The 20,862-nt window shown below is 47.5% G+C and overlaps 1 protein-coding gene across 3 annotated transcripts in view; it reads left to right on the top strand.

The window, feature by feature from the left end:
• The window catches only part of ACOT7 (acyl-CoA thioesterase 7), a 110,539-nt gene that overhangs the window by 79,189 nt on the left and 10,488 nt on the right, over positions 1–20,862 (top strand). For all 3 annotated transcript variants that reach the window (XM_074975188.1, XM_074975187.1, XM_074975189.1), the window contains one exon: positions 10,627–10,811. In XM_074975188.1, the coding sequence (XP_074831289.1) occupies positions 10,627–10,811 (185 nt within the window). The remainder of the gene's footprint in view (positions 1–10,626; positions 10,812–20,862) is intronic.

Genomic DNA, 20,862 nt, shown 5'->3' with positions numbered 1-20,862 from the left:
CCCAAGGAAATCGCACCTCTTCCTGCAAATTATTTACCTACTATTGTTACAATTAACACCTCAGGGCTTGGCTACACTTGTGAGTTATAGCACATTAAAGGAGCCCCGGGAGCCCTAGCTCACTACCTGTCCACACTGGCAAGGCACGTAGAGCGCTCCGACTCCGCGGCTACAGCGCTGCTGGTGATCCACCTCTGTGAGTGGAATAACGTTTGGTGCACCCCCGCTGGAGCACCGCAGCGCCAGTGTGGACGCCCTGGTCTGTTAGTGCGCTCTGATCGGCCTCCAGAAGTGTCCCACAATGCCAGTTCTAGCCACTCTGGTCATCACTGTGAACTCTACTGCCCTGCCCTCGGGTGACCAACCGTCAGACCCACTGTTTAAATTCTCTGGGAATTTTGAAAATCCCCTTCCTGTTTGCTCAGCCAGGCATGGAGTGCTCTCAGCGAATCTTTCCAGGTGACCATGCCTCCACGTGCCACGCGAGCACCAGTATGGAGCAATGGCGAGGTGCTGGACCTCATCGGTGTTTGGGAGGGAGGAAGCTGTCCAGTCCCAGCTGCCCTCCAGCCGTAGGGATTACAATACCTTCGGGCAGCTATCAAGGGCCATGATGGAAAGGGGCTATGACCGGGATGCACTGCAGTGCACGGTTAAAATGAAGGAGCTGCGGAATGCCTACCACAAAGCCCACAAGGCAAACCGCCGCTTCGGTGCTGCCCCCATGACCTGCTGTTTCTAGGAAGAGCCGGACGCGATACTTGGGGCCGACCCCACTTCCACTCTGAGTACCACCATGGACACTTCAGAGCCCAGTTCAACAAGGCAGGAGGAGGGGCAGGAGCAAAGGGGGAGTGAGGGTGCTGAGGTGGAGGAAGACACCCCAGAATCCCTAGATGCATGCAGCCAGGAGCTGTTCTCAAGCCAGGAGGAAGGTAGCCAGTCGTAGTGGCCGGTGCTTGGGGAAGGACAAACACCAGAGGAGGTTCCCGGTAAGCGGCTTTTATTTTGGGGAGAAAGTGTGGGCTCTTGGGGCTAGGAGGGTTAGGGCTGCATGCATGCCTAGATGCGGAATAGGGCATTGATGTGCTCTCTCGCATCGTGGTAATTGGCCTCAGTGATCTCTTCAGAGGTCTCATCCAGAACTTGGGCAATGTGCTTGTGCAGGTTTCTTGGGAGAGCCACTTTTCCTTGACCCAATAAGGCTAACTTGTCCATGCCACTGTGCCGTGAGGGGCGGGAGGACCATTGCTGCACGCAGGCAAGTTGCAGATGGGCCAGGGCAGAAGCCGCATTGCAGTAGAAGACCGTCCCTTGCTTCCCAGGTTACCCTCAGCAGTGAGAGCTTCCAGGATGAACTCCTGTGGAAAACGTGGGGACAGTGTTCAGTATAGGGGCCCCCTGCCGCTGTTGGCTCTCCCCAAGGCACAGATACCCAGAGGACAGTACAGCCATGAAACAGTCAGTCACGCTTGACCCTGTGCTTACTCACCATTTTGGGGCTCCCGTGGGTTATATGCGCTCGCTTTGAGATGGGCAAATTATGCTATTGTGTAGACTGTGCTTGCCCTTAAGTACGGGGGAATCATTGCTCTGTCTGTTGTGAACAATGCTGCCTCTGTCAAGTGTTGCATTTTGCCTTTACAGATGCAACCTTGAGATCTCAGCTGACCGTGTTATCACCTGCCGAAAGACTCCAAAGAATCAGAAAGAGGCCACGTAGAAGCAAGGAAGACATGTTGCATGAAGTAATGCAGCATTCAAGTAATGAAAATCAAAAAGTGCAGGAGTGGTGGGACAGTGAAAGGAGGATCTGCCAGCAGAATGAGTCGCGCCAGCACAAAAGCACGGTGCTCCAGCAGCAAAGCACGGATCAGCTGATAAGCATAATGAAGCACCAAGCGGACTCTATCCAGGCGCTCGTAGCCATGCAGGCAGAGCACTACCATGGAACCACTCCCGTGCAGGGCACCAGACATTACTGGTGGCTTTCAGCCTCAAATTGCTTCCTCAAGGTAATCCTAATCCTTGCAGCCCCACGCTGGGCCCCTCTAATAGCCCTGCTCTCTGGCTATTCAAATTCAGCCTCCAGGTGTTGAACCTCCGAGTTCCATGCCTGAGTGAATCGTTCACCCTTCCTTCACAAATGTTATGGAGGGTACAACATGCGGATATAATCGCAGGGATGCTGTCATTGGCCAGGTCCAGCTTCCCATACAGAGAGCGCCAGTGGCCTTCTAAACAGCCAAAAGCATACTCCACAGTCATTCTGCACCGGCTCAGCCTGTTGTTGAACCGCTCCTTGCTGCTGTCAGGCTCCCTGTGTAGGGTTTCGTGAGCCATGGCATTAAAGGGTAAGTGGGGTCTCCAAGGATCACAGTGGGCATTTCGTCTTCCCCTACGGTGATCTTCTGGTCTGGGGAAAAATGTCCCGGCTTGCAACTTCCTGAACAGGCCAGTGTTCTGAAAGATGCATGCATCATGCACCTTACCGGGCCAGCCTGCGTTAATGTCAATGAAATGCCCACAATAATCCACAAGCGCCTGGAGAACCATAGAGAAATACCCCTTCTGATTAATGTACTCGGAGGCTAGGTGGGCTGGTGCCAGAATTGGAATATGTGTGCTTTTTATCGCCTCTCTGCAGTTAAGGAAACCCATTTGTGCAAAGCCATCCACAATGTCATGCACGTTACTAGGAGTCACGGTTCTCCTGAGCAGGATGCGATTAATGGCCCTGCAAACTTGCATCAGCATTATTCCAATGGTCGACTTCCCCACTCTCCAAACTGGTTAGCGACCGACTGGTAGCTGTCTGGAGTTGCCAGCTTCCAGATTGCAATAGCCACCTGCTTCTCCACCATCAGGGCAGCTCTCAATCTCGTGTCCTTGCGCCGCAGGGTGGGGGCGAGCTCCTCACACGGTCCCACGAAAGTGGCTTTTCTCATCCGAAAGTTCTGCAGCCACCGCTCGTCATCCCAGACTTGCCTGACGATGTGATCCCACCACTCGGTGCTTGTTTCCCGATCCCAAAAGCGGTGTTCTGTGGTGGTGAGCGTGTCTGTGAATGCCACAGGCAATCTTGTGTCGTATGTGTTACTTGCGTCGATATCGTCGGAGTCCTCACTGTCACTTTGGATCTTAAGGAGTAACTCGACTGCCAAACGTGACGTGCTGGCGAGACTCGTCAGCAGACTCCCCAGCAGTTCGGGCTCCATTCCCGCACACCGAAAGGGAAGACAGAGCGCGCAGTACAAAAAATGTTGAAAGATGGCGCCATATGTGGATGGAAGCACAGGGATTGCTGGGATGTGAACTGATGCATCACGGGGCGTTGGTGCAGGTCATTCTGGGTCCTGTCCCCCCTTCCCACAAGCCACAGTGCCAGCATGGGAAGAGGTGCTCTGTGGGATAGCTGCCCACAATGCACCGCTCCCAATGCCGCTGCAATTGCCGCAAATGTGGCCACACTAGTGCGCTTCTTCCTGTCAGTGTGGACAGACTGCAGTGCTTTCCCTACGGTGCTCTCCGAAGGTGGGTTTACCTCAAAGCGCTCTACATCTGCAAGTGTAGCCCTGCCCTGAGATTCCTACAGGATTAAAGAAAAAAAATTCTCTTTTCAGTTTACTCTGCATTTGGCAGCACTTTGTGTAGCCAGTTTCACTCTCTCCTCGGGGTAGTTGGTCAGTAGTTTCCCTTTTCCTGTATGAGTCTCATCATCCATCAATAGAGGAGAGAGAAACATCTTTTAAAAACTAGCTTGTGCTTTTACAACAGATTTCCTAGGCAGGCGGATTCAGGCTGGTGAGGTACCAGAAACTGCTTGTAACTTTATTTAAATAAATCCTAGATTTCACACTGATGCTCCTTCAACCTGGCTGCAGGTGACAAATGCTCAGGGCCACTGGAGTTTGGACTGGAGGAAGGAAGTCGTGAAGTGCTGGCTGCTGATGTGAGCCTGGGCTTGATTTTTAACAACTGTAAATAAACTATTTTAATCTGGAGTAGCCTTGTATTTTCTGGCGGAGCATTCCCTTTCCGTCACCCATAGCCACCTCCAATGGTGTGCCCCCTCTCCTGTCCTCCATAGCAGATATCTGGAAGAGTATGGTCTGGGTTCGTGCAGGATCCAGGCAGTTATGGCTGGGCCTTATCTGGAATGCTCATTCATCTCCTGGGTGCTCAGGGGGAGACACAGCTTTATTTATTATCCTATGTTCTTCACAAGTTTGAAAGCTTACAGTGCTTTGACCAAACGGCTAGCACATCTGAGTCACTCCCTCATGCAATATTTAGGGCAGCCTGGCACAGTCGGGATTTGCTGAAGGAGGAGCAAAGTGTGCAGAGTAATACAAAATAATGAAATAAAGAAAATGAAGGCAGAGAAACTTTCCAGGAAGAGCAATAAAATCCCAGATTATTAATATCACAGAGGAGTCGTAAAAAATTCTGTTCAGAGTGGTCTCTACCTCCTACAGTGCCTCCTTTGTTTCTTCCCTGTAGGCCCGTTTGCAGGAGCATGTGATTTTTCAGTGCTTTGAGAGGTTCATCTCCTGCTTATTCCCTACCTGAGGTCACAATCCTGTGTTTGACTTGTCAGCTGGGAACATGATTCCAGTGTCACAAGCGGAGAATTTTGGCTAAAGGTTCACAGTGGAGCATCTGGGAGAGGCTGGGTTTCCAAGGAGGCTTGTCTGCATTCGCTGGGACTGTGAACTATTCATTGTTTGGACTCCTTGTTCTGGTCTCAGTAGGAATGCTGTTTGCAGTGCTGCAAAGGAACCCTAAAGCAGTGAAGATACCAGCTGGATGGGAAGGTTAAAGCAGGACATGCAGTTTAGACTTAGCTGGAGAACCAAAAATGAAGGGTCTGTTTGCACAGCTACCTTTTGAGGCTCTGTCTCGCGGAGAGACCTTAGAATTGGATACTACTGAGCCTACAGTCATAGCCCTGCTGACCCTCCAAGCTATCTGTGAGTAAAGAGATTGAATTCCAGCAAACTAAAAGGGCGAGAGATGCTGCCAGCTTCATACTCTCCTTTTTAAAAGTAATCAAACCCCAAACTCTTCCCCCTCCTCTGTTCTCTCCACTCTGGTCCCTAAAATACCATGGAGGAGGGGGAGAAAAGTAAACCAGCTTTTTATGTACTTTTGTCTATTTCAGAGTTAGCTCCAGTTAGTTTCACTCCTCCCAGATATTTGCAGGCCCTGCAAATTTTAGTGATTCATCCCTATGCAGAGGTCCTGGACTGTGATTAAGTCCTCCAAAGTAGGGCATAAATGGGACATCAGTAGTTCATAGGTTTTGTGCTGGCCTCTGCACAGGGAGGGATGAATTTTACCCACAGAGAAACTTCCTAAAAAATTATTGCCCATTTTCCCTCCTTCCTCCCTCTCCTAAGTCAGAATGTTTGTGGGTTTTGGAAGCAGGGTGTTTTACAGCATAATTTTCAAACCAGAAGGAATGAACGTGAATTCACCTCTTGATCCAAATAACTGTCTAAGACAGAGCTTGCGTTGCTTAGTTGATTAACAGTGCTGCTGTTCTGTATGTGTGAGCATGAGACACTCTGTCTCACTGAGTGAGGGTAAGGGGGGAAAAAATGGTGGCCATTTTCTGCCCCTTCTTCCCGAGACCTGTTTGTGCTAGAATGACTGTTACCGGGCGGGGATTCACTCAAGGTGACAGCTTTGACAGCTGAGTTTAAAATTACATGAATTTAGAGAGGCAGCTCCATCACTGACAGGGCTTATACTGTAATGATTTTTCAAGTAATGACTACATTGACGAGCTTCACATGAGACCAACTTGGGTCCAGCTCTTTCAGTGCAGGATGCAACATGTTTTTCCACTTCAGTCGGCCTTTAATTCGTAATTTTCAATGAATTCCTAACTTTTTTTCCTGTGGCTCAAGCAGTTTTTTTTCGTTTGAAGTATACAAGATCCCCTCGTGCACGTAATATGCATGTTACATAGGGATCGACTGTACCAGCTTGAGAGAAGCGACACTCTTTTCTTTGCATTTATACCTGGTGATATGCCATCAATATTTTGCCAATTGTGTCATTTGGAAGAGAAGCAGACTTCACAGTTTTAGCTGCTGCTCTTTTTCCAGGTGTGACTTGGTGCAGCTGCTACTGCTGGCAGCCTAATTCGGTTCCATTTGGGGTCTTAGCCACCTCATCAACGAGCTTCCAGTAGCTCATCAAGCAACACGACTGCCATCTGTTACGGGTGGTTTGCTTTCTCTTAGTTTTCCCAGGGGGAGAATTGTATGTGCAGTGGAGTGCTTTGTACTGGTAGGGCTTTCGCGTGGTAAATACGTCATGTACGTGGTGTTCTGTGCTCATGCTGAAAGACAGTTGAAGTGTGCCTTGCCCTTGGAGTGGAAGATGGCGAGGTCTCTGTTTCCTACAGGAAGTAAGGACTTAATTCTGTGGCTTTGTAGGTTTCCTTTGTTCAATCCTAAGTGAGATCACGTGCATTCTTGAATGCCTTTGGAATAGTTTACTACCTTTTATAGTAACTATTTTGGATAACATACTTACGGTGCTCTATTGTGTAGTCTGGTGCGTGGTTTCAAGGTGTTGTGTTAACACGCATGATCTCCTACAACTATTTGCAATCTTAGTCAAGGAATACAGGCAGTCTTGAAATGTTTGGCAGTTGATTATTTATATTAAATGTTGATGTTAATCCAGCAGCTCCAGACACATGTAACTTTACCATACCCCTTATTCACAGAGAAAAATCTTTCCTATAGGGCCAGGGTCATTTAAGCAGCAAATGCTTCAAGAAATCTTCTCTTGGGATTGTATCTCCCCTGTGAAGGTTTGGTTAGCCATTGTCAGGACTTGTTTGATGCCAGACATTTTGGTGTGATTGGCACTTGGAAAAAGCAAAGTTCACCCCCCTCAGTATCTGTGATATGTCTGTTGGGGGATTTCTGGAACATCCTACCAAGAATGCAGTGAGTATAAATCCCTAAATGAGACCATTGTTAGTGACATGTATTGAAAGCGAAATATCCTTTTCGGCATGTCAGTGTGTAGGATTCTTCATGCTGGTGGGTTGCATTAACTCAGTGACAGCTGTAGAGAGTTCACAGTTATAGGTTCAATAAGCACTTCATAATCACCTAAATGATTTGGCAAGCCTCGAGGCACCTTAGCGTGGTAGAAATGAGGTGGCAATTTGTGCCTACCCTTCCATGGCACGATGCACAGGGAAAGGGCTGTGCGTGCCCAAAGCGTTGTCCCTGTTCCCTGGTGAAAGGTTCTGAGTGTTACTTTGGTGCTGTAAGCTCTGCAGTGCTGTTCCATTGGACTTTATACCTGGCAATCGTTTGGTTTAGGCAAGATGACGTCTCTCCATTTAGGTAAGGGGCTTGTGGCTGAAGGCTGTGGGTGTCCATCCTTGTGGTGTTTCCCCTTTCTGATTAGATTTACCCTGAAGGCACTCTGTCCTTCTCCATACCTCAGAACCCGAGAAAGAAGGAGCGCTGCAATGTACCATAGTGCAGCCATTCTTTCCCTAAGGGATGTGTTGGAGAGTTGGCTTGATCCCCCATGTGAAGCACAGTGCACGTTCGGTTTGAACTTTGGCGTCCTCTGAGGCATCAGCTACTGGCTGTGGCCAGTGGTGAGAGCCTGGATATTATGGACCGTTGGCCTGCTCTAATATGGCAGCTCCTACCTTCATTTGGTCTCAAGATGTGCACAGAAATGTTACAGTAACAGGATGTGATGGAGTCCCAGAAAACAAAGAAGCTAAGACAGGAGCCCCATAGTCCAGAAAGAGATTCTAATACAATTGACCTGCAGTACGTTTATCATACAGCCAAACGAGCACTGAGAGCTATTTAAGTTACATTACTGCAGTCTGGTATGTATTCTGCTGTTCTGTAACAGTTCTGAGAAAATGTGATTATCTTCATTGTGGAGTTTGACCGTATTTGTGTTCCATTATAAGTGAAATATATTGGAATTCATTTCTACTTATTCATCTTATAAAGTAGGTTTCAAATGATAGGTCATGGCAATGATTAGCATGGGGAGCCTGCTGGTTTTTCTTTTAAATGACAAAACTCATTAGGTGAATCTATCCGTCGCTGATTTTCTGCACATCTCCTCCCTTAACTATTTGTCTCCTAAATTACTAGTCACTAGTCCATGTGCTGCATTGGTCCTTCCACTTAAGGGGCAGAGACTGTATTTTTGTACTGAAATAAAAGTGCAATCCCACTTCACATTTTTAACAATTAAACTTTTTTTTTGAAGTGCATCTGCATTTGCCAACGCGAATGAGGAGTAGGTTCAGCGGGAGACTGAACAAAGGGACTCGCTGCAGCACTCCAAGTTCAGATTCTGTGGTGAACTGCAACTTTTCCGAAAGACCCGTATGCTGCGAACCGTTAGTTACGACTAATGCATTCTGTCTGCGTAGCACGTGGAGACCATCTCCTGAGTCTGCCAGAGACTCCGCCTGTTCGGTTTTGCTCCACATTGACGTGTATTTTCAGGAATGTCCCTAATGTGGGAAGTGTGTTCAAAACAGAACACTTTCTCAGGGCGATGGGGTAGAAGGACTTTAGGCCTCTCCATGGGGCTGTGCCCCCGAAAGCTGCCATATTATGCATGCTCATTGCTTGAGACAGTCAGTCATGGCCTAAAGTGTGTAGGGGAGTCCATCCATAGTCCTGGTATACAAACAGTGTATCTCCTCTTTCCTCTTCTAGCATCATAGAATAACAGAGTTGGAAGGGACCTCTGGAGGCCATCTAGTCCAACCCCCTGCCCAGAGCAGGACCAATCCCAACTAAATCATCTCAGCCAGGGCTTTGTCAAGCCTGACCTTAAAAACTTCTAAGGAAGGGGATTCCACCACCTCCCTAGGTAACGCATTCCAGTGTTTCACCACCCCCCTAGTGAAAAAGTTTTTCCTAATATCCAACCTAAACCTCCCCCACTGCCAGACCTCATGGCACTGTGATCTAACGGATTGAGCTCAGGACTGGGAAACAGGAACACCTAAGTTTTAGGCCTGAACTCTGGGGAGCTGGACATACCTGGTGTCTGTGCCTCAGTTTCCTGTCTCTGAAAGAAGGTTCATGCTTACCTGCCTCAGTGGGCGGTTGAGGATTGGCTAACGTTTGTACAATGCTTTGATGTTAGACGCACTGTCATTACAGCTGTGTGTGCAACAGCCTGTCCAAGGCTGCCTTCATGCCCCCTCTCTCCTGCTATTGCTACAGAACATTGAGGACCAGCCCAGGGTAGATCTTAAAGCTACATGGACCTTTTTCAGTGCCGTGGAGCCCCTGCCGCCCCGACCCATTGCCGAAGTATGATATGACAAAGAACCCCTTCCTGCCTTTAAGCACAGGACTGATGTTTAAATATACTACATAGCAAGGTCCCTCACACTGCTACAGCTTCTTTCCCATCCCAGAAAAACCTCTCCTCGTACCAGTCTTGGGAGAGCTCAGATCTGTTTTCTCTGCTGAAGTATCCGGCTCCACATCCCAACTAACTCGCTTTGATATCCGTGCATGCGATGGAACGTGGTTTACCTACTATGCCTTTGGTTAAAATCCAGAGCGATTGGCCCTAGAATTAATAGTTACATTTCAGGTCAGCAGGTTACGGGCAGATTTCAACAAATGTCATTATGCAGCCAATGTTTGTTCTGCTCTGGTTTCTGTGTACGTGAACTCCTCTAGCCATACTCCATACCCCCGTGCTTTGCTCCTATCTGATCTCTCAGGCTTAGTTGGGTCTGTTCAGAGCTGTGCACTGAAGGGAAACTGCCTGGCTGGATGCTCCAGGAAGGTGTTTTGGTGATTCGGTTGGTGCTACTCTTCCCTCGGAGTCATTGCCCCAGCATGGTGATGGGAAGCAATGCTGTATTACAGAGAAGATACAAAACCAAAATCCTGATCTTTTGTGGTCCTTTGTAGCTCCTATGGCACTGCTAGTAGAATAGTGGAGTTGCCATGATATGACCAAATTCCAAATATCTTACCTCCCTAAATTCCCCTGAGCTTCCCGTTGTAAATTTTAAATTCCTCATTTCCTGTCCTAAACTGGTATTGTGTTGCTCTTGTGCTAACAGCAGCCATGTTCTGCCTGAGAGATGGATGCATTTCAGTGGTGGGAGAAATCGCTGTGTCTCTTAGCTCACACAGGTGCTCGGTGTGCAGTCAGAGCCTGTTGTGAAAGGTGTTCCATAGTGGAGGTTGACTGCTGACACCTTATAAAGGATATGGTAATGTAGGTTGACTGGCATTTGGTTGCAGACATTCCAGATAGAGACTGAGTTTGCCTGGCTAGACGAGATATCAGTTACTCCTCTCAGCTGGCTAGTGCCACCATGGAGTGTGGAAATTCCCACAACCAGAGAAAGGGAAACAAAAATAACAGCCACAGTTGGAAAGAAATATTCCAAGACTTGTCGTTCCTCTTTTGTTACCTAACAAAAAATCAGTCTAGCCTTTCAGTTGCTCCTAACCCTAGTGTTAGCCCATTTAGCCGTATAGTGTTTTAACAGTCGAAGTCATGGATGGCTCTTGTTTCCGGCTGCCACTGTAGGAGCCACTGATTAACCAAGCCATCTGTGTTTTGCAGGTTGTATCATTACTATTTCCGGACGCATGACCTTCACGAGCAATAAGTCCATGGAGATTGAGGTCTTTGTTGATGCTGATCCTTTTGTTGATGAGCCTAAAGAAAGATATCGCGCTGTCAGTGCATTCTTTACCTACGTATCGCTGAGCAAGGAGGGGAAGCCTCTACCTGTTCCACAGCTGGTGGTAAGAATTCTTCATTTAAAGAGCTCAACCTTCGTGCTGCATTATGCGAAGCCCCGGGTTGTGGAGCAGCACAGGAATAACTCCTTGTTGTAAGGCCTCACTCCCTTCACAAACAGAAGGTACTACCCAGTGCTTTCTGGTCGCCCCCGTTGCTCTGAAAAGGGTGATTTGGGCTATTCCTGTGCTGAGGCTAGAATCACTCGAATGAGCCAATTTTCAAGGGAGTCATGGAGTTAGGGAGGATGGAGCCTGCCTGGCCAATGGGCTTCATGTTTCCTGTACGTTTCCTGTTCTTAGCTACTCTGGTCAGACTCGTATTTGTGTTGGGCTGAGCAGGTCTGGTCAAAAGCCCACACGCCTTTCCTGACATCTCCCCATCTTAAGCCTGTAATTTTGCTGCAGAATAACACAGGAGATCAGCGATAGACTATGACCACATTTGGAACCCTTGACTCAGCTTTGGCTGTCTGGCCTGCGGAGCCACAGTGATTGCTAGGAAACCACTGAGTACACAAGAAAAATGTCCCAGCAGGCTGATTCACTGTCACAGTTTGGATGCCCAGGGGAGGCAAAAGGCAACTGTCCTGCCTTGAGACGTGCCAAGAGGAGCCACGCCAGGGTTGTGCAGTTCTCCAAAGCTGAGTCTGCAGGGTGTTTAGGTGTTTTCTGTTTCTCTGCTTGGTTTTGATCCCTCTTTAAGGGGATCTAACACTCACAACCAACTCCAGATAGTCGCGCCCTCCCCCCCCCACACACACACACAGATGGGCAGCTTCTGGAGCCCCTGGACAGCAAGGTAAGAAAGGGGTTATTTATAGATGACTCTCCCAATGCCAGCTGGGCATCTGCATCCAGCCAGCAGACATTTTAATCTGGCCCTCGAGCTACCGCCGGGGAGCAGGGTCTGGAGCTTGCCCTGCTCTGGTGCTCCAGTCGGGGAGTGGGGCCAGGGTCTTGCCCTGCTCTGCACATGCTGTGGCTCCGCGTGTCTCCCGTAAGCAGCGACATGTCCCCCCTCCGGCTCCTATGTGTAGGGGCAGCCAGGGGGCTCCATATGCTGTCCCTGCCCCAAGCGCCACCCCCACAGCTCCCATTGGCCAGGAACCACAGACAATGGGAGCTGCAGGGCAGCGTGCAGAGCCACCTGGCCACGCCTCCCCATAGGAGTCGGAGGGGGGACATGCTGCTGCGGGAGCTGCAAGGGTGGCGCCTGCGGATGGCTGTGCCTCTACATAGGAGCTGGAGGGGGGACATGCCGCTGCTTCCAGGAGCTGCTTGAGGTAAGCGCCACCCAGAGCCTGCACCTCTGACCTCCTCCCGCCCTCCAAAACCCTCGGTCCCAGCCTGGAGTACCCTCCTACTCAGTACCCAGCCTGGAGTACCCTCCTACCCAAAGCCCTCATCCCCAGCCGGAGCCCTCATCCCCTCCCACATACTAACTCCAATTTCATGAGCATTCATGGCCCACCATACAATTTCCATTCCCAGATGTGGCCCAAGGGCCAAAAAGTTTGCCCGCCCCTGCCCTAAATGTTACCACTGCCTTAGGTATGTGAACGTGAGTTACTTGCTAGCTTGTGAACTTGCCAAATTCTGGCTGCTGTCGTCCACTCACTGTCCAGTGTTGCATTTCTGCTCTGGTGTGCCAGTTTCATTTAGCCTTGATAACTGTCTACATCTGTCCGATCTGTTAATGCAGTTACACCTCAGGATTCTACTGTTGTTGTTTAAAATGGCCATAGCTCCCAGGGCAGAGAATGCTACCCTGACAGGGCAAGGGAGTAGTCCCCAGCGCTCTGGGTGATTCAGCTGGTCTGGAGCCGGGGGGAACCAGGAGCGAGCCAGTAATGTCACGGCTGCTTTTCTTTGGGGAGCAGTAACTGAATGAGTTCAGAACATCACTGGCCATATCACTTCTTGTCCTGCATTCTTCCATTTCCGTGTTCTCTCCTAGTTGTCGCTGACTGCTTTATAAATACTGGAGTGGGCTTTATAAATACCTCAGAGTCATGGGAAAAGAAAGGCAAACTTTTTCCCCTGTGTAGTTTGGGGAAACCTCACCTGTACTTGAATTCCTGCCTCTGTGCTCCTGCATCTCATTGATAGATACCAGCTCACCAGTGGTACAAACACACAGGGACAAAGATGACATGGCTCCTAACCCTAATTCTGGGGAGCAAGGCCCAAAATACCTTTGCAAAATGTTTAATTTTTCCTGTCATGATCTGGATGACTCCAGGAGTGCGAGAGCTCCTTGGAGGGTTGCTGCCACAGCACAAAGGGTTTTAGAAGTGTCTGTAGCTGTTCCTTTAACTTGAAATGCTGTGGGGAGGTTTGTCTTTACTAAATAGCTAACACAAAGCCTTCAAACTTGCACTTGCAAACATGTCTTTCTAAAAACAAATGTTCGGCTCATTGCTTCAAGGTTACAAGCTTCTCATTTCTTGTTCATTAAAGACCAAGTATCTTACAGACTTCAGCTTTTTATGTGCTGTCCTTCGGGTTTTGTTGTCCAACAAGACCTCTTTCCTTCAATTATTCATCAGAAAAATATAAGCATAAATAAGTGTTTCCAAAGCAAGTGTCAGTCTTGCCAGCCTTCAAAATGAATAGATTTAAGTATAAACATTGACAGGTTTCAGAGTAGCAGCTGTGTTTGTCTGTACCCGCAAAAAGAAAAGGAGGACTTGTGGTACCTTAGAGACTAACAAATTTATTTGAGCATAAGCTTTTGTGAGCTACAGCTCACTTCATCGGATGCATTCAGTGGAAAATACAGTGGGGAGATTTTATATACACAGAGAATGGTAACACCCATTGTTTCATGTTGAATTCAGCTTCATTCACGTTTCTTCCTTTAATTGTAAAAGCTTATGTAGAGATTTGAATGTATGAATGAAGCAAGGAATCTGGCCCCCTGGAACTTCCCGAGCAGTAGCTCATCCCATGTCTGTATGTTGCTGATGAACCCCTTTCCCCATTCGCTACTGTCAATTCTGCTTCAGCCTTCGTGTCTATTTTTAGCTCTCCTGATCCACCGTTCTTTGACATATAATGCAGCACTGCTGACTTGGAGTTATTTCTTGATTTAATATTTTATACTGTGTAGATCCCCTTCTGCACTCCAGCATTTTGTCGGCTTATTATAACTTAGCCAGCAGAGTAGCATTTATATATTTTACACACCTGTATTTACCTGTTGTATACATTTTTAATGTGCTGTTTGGAAGAAGCTTTACTTCCTGATAGCTGCTGCTCTCTAATGCTTTCTTTGAGTGGAAGCTGTATATTGACAGGTATGAGGGTCTCTGTTTATCACTCTTATCCCATACATTTTTAAGGGGCCCTGCATGGTATTTCTCGGCTAGTTTCTGTAGGGTGGATATATTTTCTTTGTTTATCTGAAAGACGAAAAAAACAAACAATGAAATGACTGTCTCACTTGGTAACTTACTATACAGCAGCTTGTAGCTGGGGACCCACTGTGGGGTGGTTGGATACTGAATGACACTCGCCTGGTGTCCTGGGACACCAAACATCACTTTCATCTTGCCTGGATTCATTCAGAGCCAGCCACTCTCCTCGAGTGTTTTACCCTTAAATCTGGAGTGACCCTCTTTTCACAAATGGAATTACACCAGCATGTGATCAGAATCAGGCATTGTCTGTGCCTTGCAGAGCACCCTCTACGGTACAGACAGAGTCACTGCTATTACAGGTGAGTCACCTGTACCAATTCCTGGGTGCTATGGCTTTTTAAAGTCAGAGCTAGAAAGTCTGAACAACAAAAACTAATAACACTCCATTTCTATGGGGCAATAAGTGTTCGTAGCCTGGCCAGCTGTACATCTTTCAGTTCAGGGATCCTGTCCATCAGAAAGAAAAGGCAATGAGTGAAGAAGTCATTTCCCAGTCTCTAAATCTAGAGGCTTTATATAACTCCAGACACTCACATTCAAGTATCTGGTAGCGAGACATCCTGCAGTCATGTATTTTCCTCCTGAAGATACAATACTGCATATTTAACTTGCCCAATTTTAGAGAGGGTAGAGGACTGTATGGCTTAATGAATGAACCATAAGATTTTCACCACTGACTGCAGCGGTGTTACACTGGTGAAAAGTAGTGTGTGAGAGGGGAGAATTGTGTCAATTTTATCATAACGGGCTGCAAAAATCCTCTGGTTTGCTTGCAGAGAGTTGCACTCATGTTTTTGTTTCAGACCTTACATTGTTTTGGTTACCGTCTTTAGCTGAAATTAAATTCCATGAGATCTTTTTCAAATTGCTGAATAATTGAAGGAATGCGAATGTTACTAGAACGAAATGTACTATTTTTTGTGAACTTGCTTCTTTTAATATTATAGAGTAACTTAGTAGAATTTTGACATCACAAAGCTCATGATTTGATCCGTGCTACCTTGAGCATCATCCTGATGCCTGTATCAACACCCACAGAACATGATTCCCATGCTGGTTTTATGGTGTCAAACTGATCTCCCACTTCAAGTTCTTTTTGCATATTTAATGCTTTTAAAAAAAGTGCTGTTTTTCCCCCAGCTGGAAAAGCATAGCTGGCTGTAATGATATTGGGGGAGACATACTCATCCTGCCTGCCTGAGCTCTGGATTGCAGACTGTTGAGTAGACAGGGGCATATGAAGCAGGATCACACCTCAAAACCATCAACTCATACGGATAGTCTTTACCGCTTTACATATCAAAGCCTTTAACGCAACCATATGCGATGGTGACCTTAATATATATTGACACTGTCAGCCACAATGGGTCTCCTAAAATTATGCTTATTAACAGTTGTGCAAAGGTGAAATCCTGCTGGACATTAAAGGAAGTGGGTGTGTGAGGCACTGTATCAGCCAATTCTTTCTAGGCAGAACTGAGAGGTGTTTCTCCAATTGAGATTTAAAAATAAGAGATTTCTATCACTGTGCTTGTATATTAAAATCCTGTTCAGGGGCTGTGTGAAACTGTCCAAATCCAGCATTACGGTGAGCTATAAGCGGCTTGATTGGAAGATGTCCATAGTGGTGTATGTCAGGAGGGAGTAACTCCAGTGAAGTCAGGGAGTTGCCCCAAGGTGAGAGGAGAATCGGAATGATCTCATGGTGTCCTATGATACAGAAGCACACCAGAGGTGAGTGAAAGGGAGTTTCTGCCCTAAGCTGGAGTTTTGGCTGCTTGTTCTTCCAGACAATTGCTTGTTCTTCCAGACAATTACTAGTATCCTTATAGAATCATTGACTACAGCCCTTTTCTGCTAATGACGTGAACAGACATTGTTCAAAATACATAAAGAATATGATTTGTGTAGGAGTTGCATTCATCTAAAATCCACCAACTAGGGTACCTGAAGCTTCTGTTAGATTGTTGAGGCACAGCCAACTCTAGTGAGCCTGTCCTGTTACATTGTAAAGGGGCCATTTCAGGTTGTTTGTGTTTTCACAATGTGCCCATCACATGTGTGTCCAATGTGGCTGTCCTTCTCTCACAGACATTTTCAGTGTTTTCCCACAGGGAAAATACTTTTATACCAACTGTGGAGGATTTTAGGCACCAACTATCTTCATTTGGATGAATTTGCCTTTGTCTGTCAAGTTACTTTCTTTGCATCCTGTTGACGTGTGTCATGAGGCAGCAGAGGGCTGCCCTCAAACTTCTGAAACAGGTGTTTTAAAATGTAGCTGACTTAGGAACATTGAGCTTTCTATCCTCCTCCCATCCTTGTTTCTCTCCCCCGAGTCCTCTCAGGTCTATAGCAAATGGAGTCATTATCAAGCTGATAGTTGGCATTTATATAGTACTTTACAACCATTATCTGATTTGATCAGAAGACAAACTCTGTGCAGCTGGTCTGTATTACGAGCCCCACTTCCTGAGTTAGAATTTTAGGGATCCCTGACTCCCAATCCTGGCCCAGACCCCTAAGCAGACATTCCCTATCCTTGGTGAGTAGCTGGAATTACCTCCTCAGCAGAGGGCCTGCACATGACCCATGCTCTCCTTAAACCCTGTTTGGAGGGCTCACATGGGATTTAAGCAATGCTCTGGGGGGATTTCACTATGTGCCCATATTTGGTCTCTTTCTACCCATGGAAAGAAATATTAATCACACAGACTCAAGACTAACCACCTGGGAGTATTTGGCTAGTGTTTGGGTTGTTTAATGTGCAACGTCCCTCCTCCAAGTCCCAGAGGAGATGTTTAGTTGGACTGTGCTTAGCCACTGGGATTGTTGATAGCGGGACCACCTTGGAGCACAAAGACCTTTTCAGGAAACATGCAAAGCACGTTACTTTAAAAATGAAAGGGTTTTGGAGATGATGTACTCTCTTTCTGCAGGCTCGTTGGGTGTGATTAAGAGCAGTGTGCTGTAAATGAGCATTGCATGGAGCTACCGGCACATTTATCCAGTAACGGCAGAGCTCAGAGCAGAACTCATTTAGCAAAGCCCCAGAAGAGGAGCAGGAAGTCTGTTGGGTTTTAATGTTCAGATTAGGAGCCTGTTTTGTGAAATATAAATAGCAACTTCATTATTGTGGGAGTTCATATTTCAGCAGCATATTCTCTCCATCGGCCTCTCACATGGGTCTGCTTTGTTTAAAAAGAGTTGCTGATAAGGCCTATGAGATTAGTTACCACTCATAAGAGCATCTTTATTTTAAGAACTGGGCTGATGGTGAGATCAGCCTCTTCCTCTGCTTTGAAAGTCCCCAATATGAGCAATTTAATTCAACCTTTAGAAAGTGATGGGAATGGGATGGGGATGATGCGCACTGGGATATTTGTGCAGTAATGTCATTTGCAGTGAGTTCCAGCATCTTCCATGAGATGTTGCTTCATTAAGCCTTGTTCCTATAGGAAGTGCAGCGTGTTAGCTGGTGCAAAGCCATGTCAATTCTGGTGGCTTAACAGGCAGGGATGTGGCATCTACTGTCCAGTGCCACTCTGCTGTACCTCAGCGGTGCACATGAGTGGGTATTTTACCGCATGCTAAACAAAAGGCCTTGGGCAGTTTCTGCCCAGAGTTTTTCACATAGGTCCTGGCTGGGAATGGTGGCTTCCAGCAGCTAACCATCACTAACGTGCTTATGTCCCCCAGACGCTAATATCAGTGCATTTCACATGCCTCGTGACCATACATATTTGTGGCCATAGGGCTGAATTCTGCCCTGGCTGTTGCCTGGCACAGTGGGTTTGCACAGGGTGCAAGTCATTGCAGAGCTCGGCAGTACCTCGCGTGCCCTGCTCAATTAAATATCTAAAATAATCTGGACACAAGTTTTAATTGCACTCATTATCATCCAGAGACGCCTTATGTTTCCCATTATAAACTCAAGTGAGGTTTCTCTGCATGACTTCACTAATTAAAGAGGTCTGTAACTGTCAGGCTTACAGGAAATTGTTCTGCCCACCCCTCGAAGCCCTGATCAGCCTAGACAGCCATTCATTCTAAAACAGACAGGCTATTGACTCTGCTAATTGTGAACTTCATTACTTATTTCATATGCCAAGTTATCAGTGTGTTCTCAAATCACACACAGGAAAGGCAAATGCCAAAGCGCTTTGTTTGCAAGTTTCCTATTGGAAAATGAGAACAATGTTTTCCACTGTAGATTAGTCTTACACCCACACGCAGTGGGGCCAGGCTGGAGACCATATGGGAGATGAGAATTCTGGGCCAAACTCAGCTGCTCTCACTAAGCAGGCTGCCTTCCAGCCCTGGGGCAGAGCTGGGAGCATTTAACGGCCCTCTCAAGGGACCTTTGTAGGAGGCAGCACCAACAGATACTAGAACCTCCAGCCCTGCTTGCCTGGAAGTCTGGGCTGGCAGCTTAGTTGTGTGGATAGGGCAGGGTCTGGGTCTGGACCCCTGTTCTGATCCCACTCCTGGCACTAGGTCCTGTGACTCTGGACAGTTTTGTGGCCTTTCTGTGGAGCTCTGTTCTTTACCCATCCTTACTTTGATAAACTGGAAATAAGACACAGATTTTTAAGCAAGGGTAAATCTGCCATTGGAACAGATTACCTAGGGAGGTGGTAAATCGACCACCTGGAGTCTAAGTCAAGATGGGCTCCTCTTTAAAGGATGCTGTATCTTGTCCATTAATAGTTGGGCTTGATGCAGTAATCACTGGGTGAAACTCTGGCCTGTGTTATGCAGGAGGTAGACTAGCTTATTATAATAGTCCCTTCTGGCCTTAAAGTCTGTGAAATTGTAGATTTCCATGTATTGCTTTGAGATCCAGCCCGCTCCCTTCCTTTTCGCTGGTGTATTTACTGCCAAATGGTAGCCAGCTCAGATGGTCTGTGGTAAAGAGCCCTGGGGATGAGCTGTGCTGTCTGCTGCATGGCACTGTTAGCCAGACACACTCAAACTCGTCCAGAGACTCCTTCGCTTGTTTTCTCTGCAGCTGTACTTGGCATTCTAAAAATGCATGTGTCTTCTGAAAAGTAAGTGTTCTATTGGGAGGAGGGGAGTGACCTCCCAGAGCCAGCTGGAGTGTGGGGGGCTGCAAGATGGCACTTCGTCTCCCATTACTTTGTCAGTGTAGCAAGAGAAAAGCAGCATAGTGGTGGCTTCTGAGAGTCACTTGAATAATGTAAAATATCTGCAGGTGCTAACAGGCATGTAGTCCATGCTACAGGCCAAGCTTCCTGCTCCCCACAGGGCAGATTCTGGCCCCCGTTTCCCTGGAGGGCAGCAAGGCGAAACAGAAGCCCTGGCCAGGGGGCAGGGCTGCTATCTTTCCTCTATTGGGTCCAGGGGAACGAAACGGCCTGCTGCCTTTTGAAGACCTTGGTCTAGCCTGCACTGGAATTTTCAGGCCCTTCGCTCCCATTGGATATAGCTGTAGGCCAGGCTACTACCAGCTCAGGCCTTTCCCCCTCAAGTCTGAAAAATGGAAGTGTGGACTCAGCCTTACCCTGGCTGCGTGTGTCCTTCTACCCCCTCGATACCACCGGGGCATCAGGGACACTCCAGCAGGGCTTGTATTTTAATGGCATGTTACTAATTGAGAGCCAGCCCAAACTCTGCCTTCAGGGTGCCTGTCTAGGTGCGTGTGCCAGCTCTTTGTGCCGCTCTTGAGCAGCAGCCTGCTGGAGTGCAGCATAGCTGGCCCCGTGTGCCAGACGCTTCAGAAACGCTGCGGAAACTCCAGTCACAGGAGGATGCTGAATCCGGAGGCGAGCCAGGTTTTATTGGCTCCCCAGTAGTGAGCATCTGCTCTGGAAAGGAATGTTCTTGCTTACTTTGTAATTGCTTTTAGAAAACAGCTGGTTTTTACATCCGTATTATTCTGTCCAGTGGAAAGGGATGTCAAAACCCTTGTGTACTGCAGAGAATGTGAATGTGATCCATCTAGTGTTGGAGTGGACAGGGCTGACTCTATTGGCATAGCAATAGCATGGCATTTTACCGGGCAAGGGAAGCAGAATTTGCCACTCCAGGTCAGGTGTTCGCTGCTAGCCAGCAGTCTGTGTGGGAAGCATGTCTCTTGCTCTGTCTCAATCCTCCTGTCCTTGCCCTAAAGCGCTTACAGTTTAACTAGAGATACTGGCAACCCCAAGGCCAGAATTTCTATTTCAGCTGATGAGGTGATTCTGGTCCTTGCACCAAATCTCCACCGAGTCTCTTTTGAAACCTCTGGAGTTCACCTTAGATCTGATAAGGGACTTGCCCTGCTATGCAAGATGAAATGTGCCCAAAGAGATAAAAACAAAACAGTGGTTGGAGTTGGTGTTAACTTTTGAGTGAAATGAGACAAAAAGTTAGCACCTCCAGGTGTTCCGTCGAGCATGATTTAGTTTCCATACTAGGTCATTAGGAGCTGTGTGGGCAGATGATGCAACATCAGCAAAATATGTGGGTGAAGATACTTTTAACGTCAAAAGGATGACAAGTCCCCTTGTGCTGTAGCAGACGACAGTGTCCTGAGTCACTCTAGGGTCATGGTTGGGGGCTCTGACATTCCACATTGATCTCAGCCCCATATGTTTCAGCTGCAGAGTAGCTCCCGTCCCTGGCAGGCC

The sequence above is a fragment of the Natator depressus genome, chromosome 18 (assembly GCF_965152275.1).
Source record: "Natator depressus isolate rNatDep1 chromosome 18, rNatDep2.hap1, whole genome shotgun sequence".
NCBI lineage: Eukaryota > Metazoa > Chordata > Testudines > Cheloniidae > Natator > Natator depressus.
Note: the sequence above shows the minus strand (reverse complement) of the source record. Positions and strands in the feature narration are given on the sequence as shown.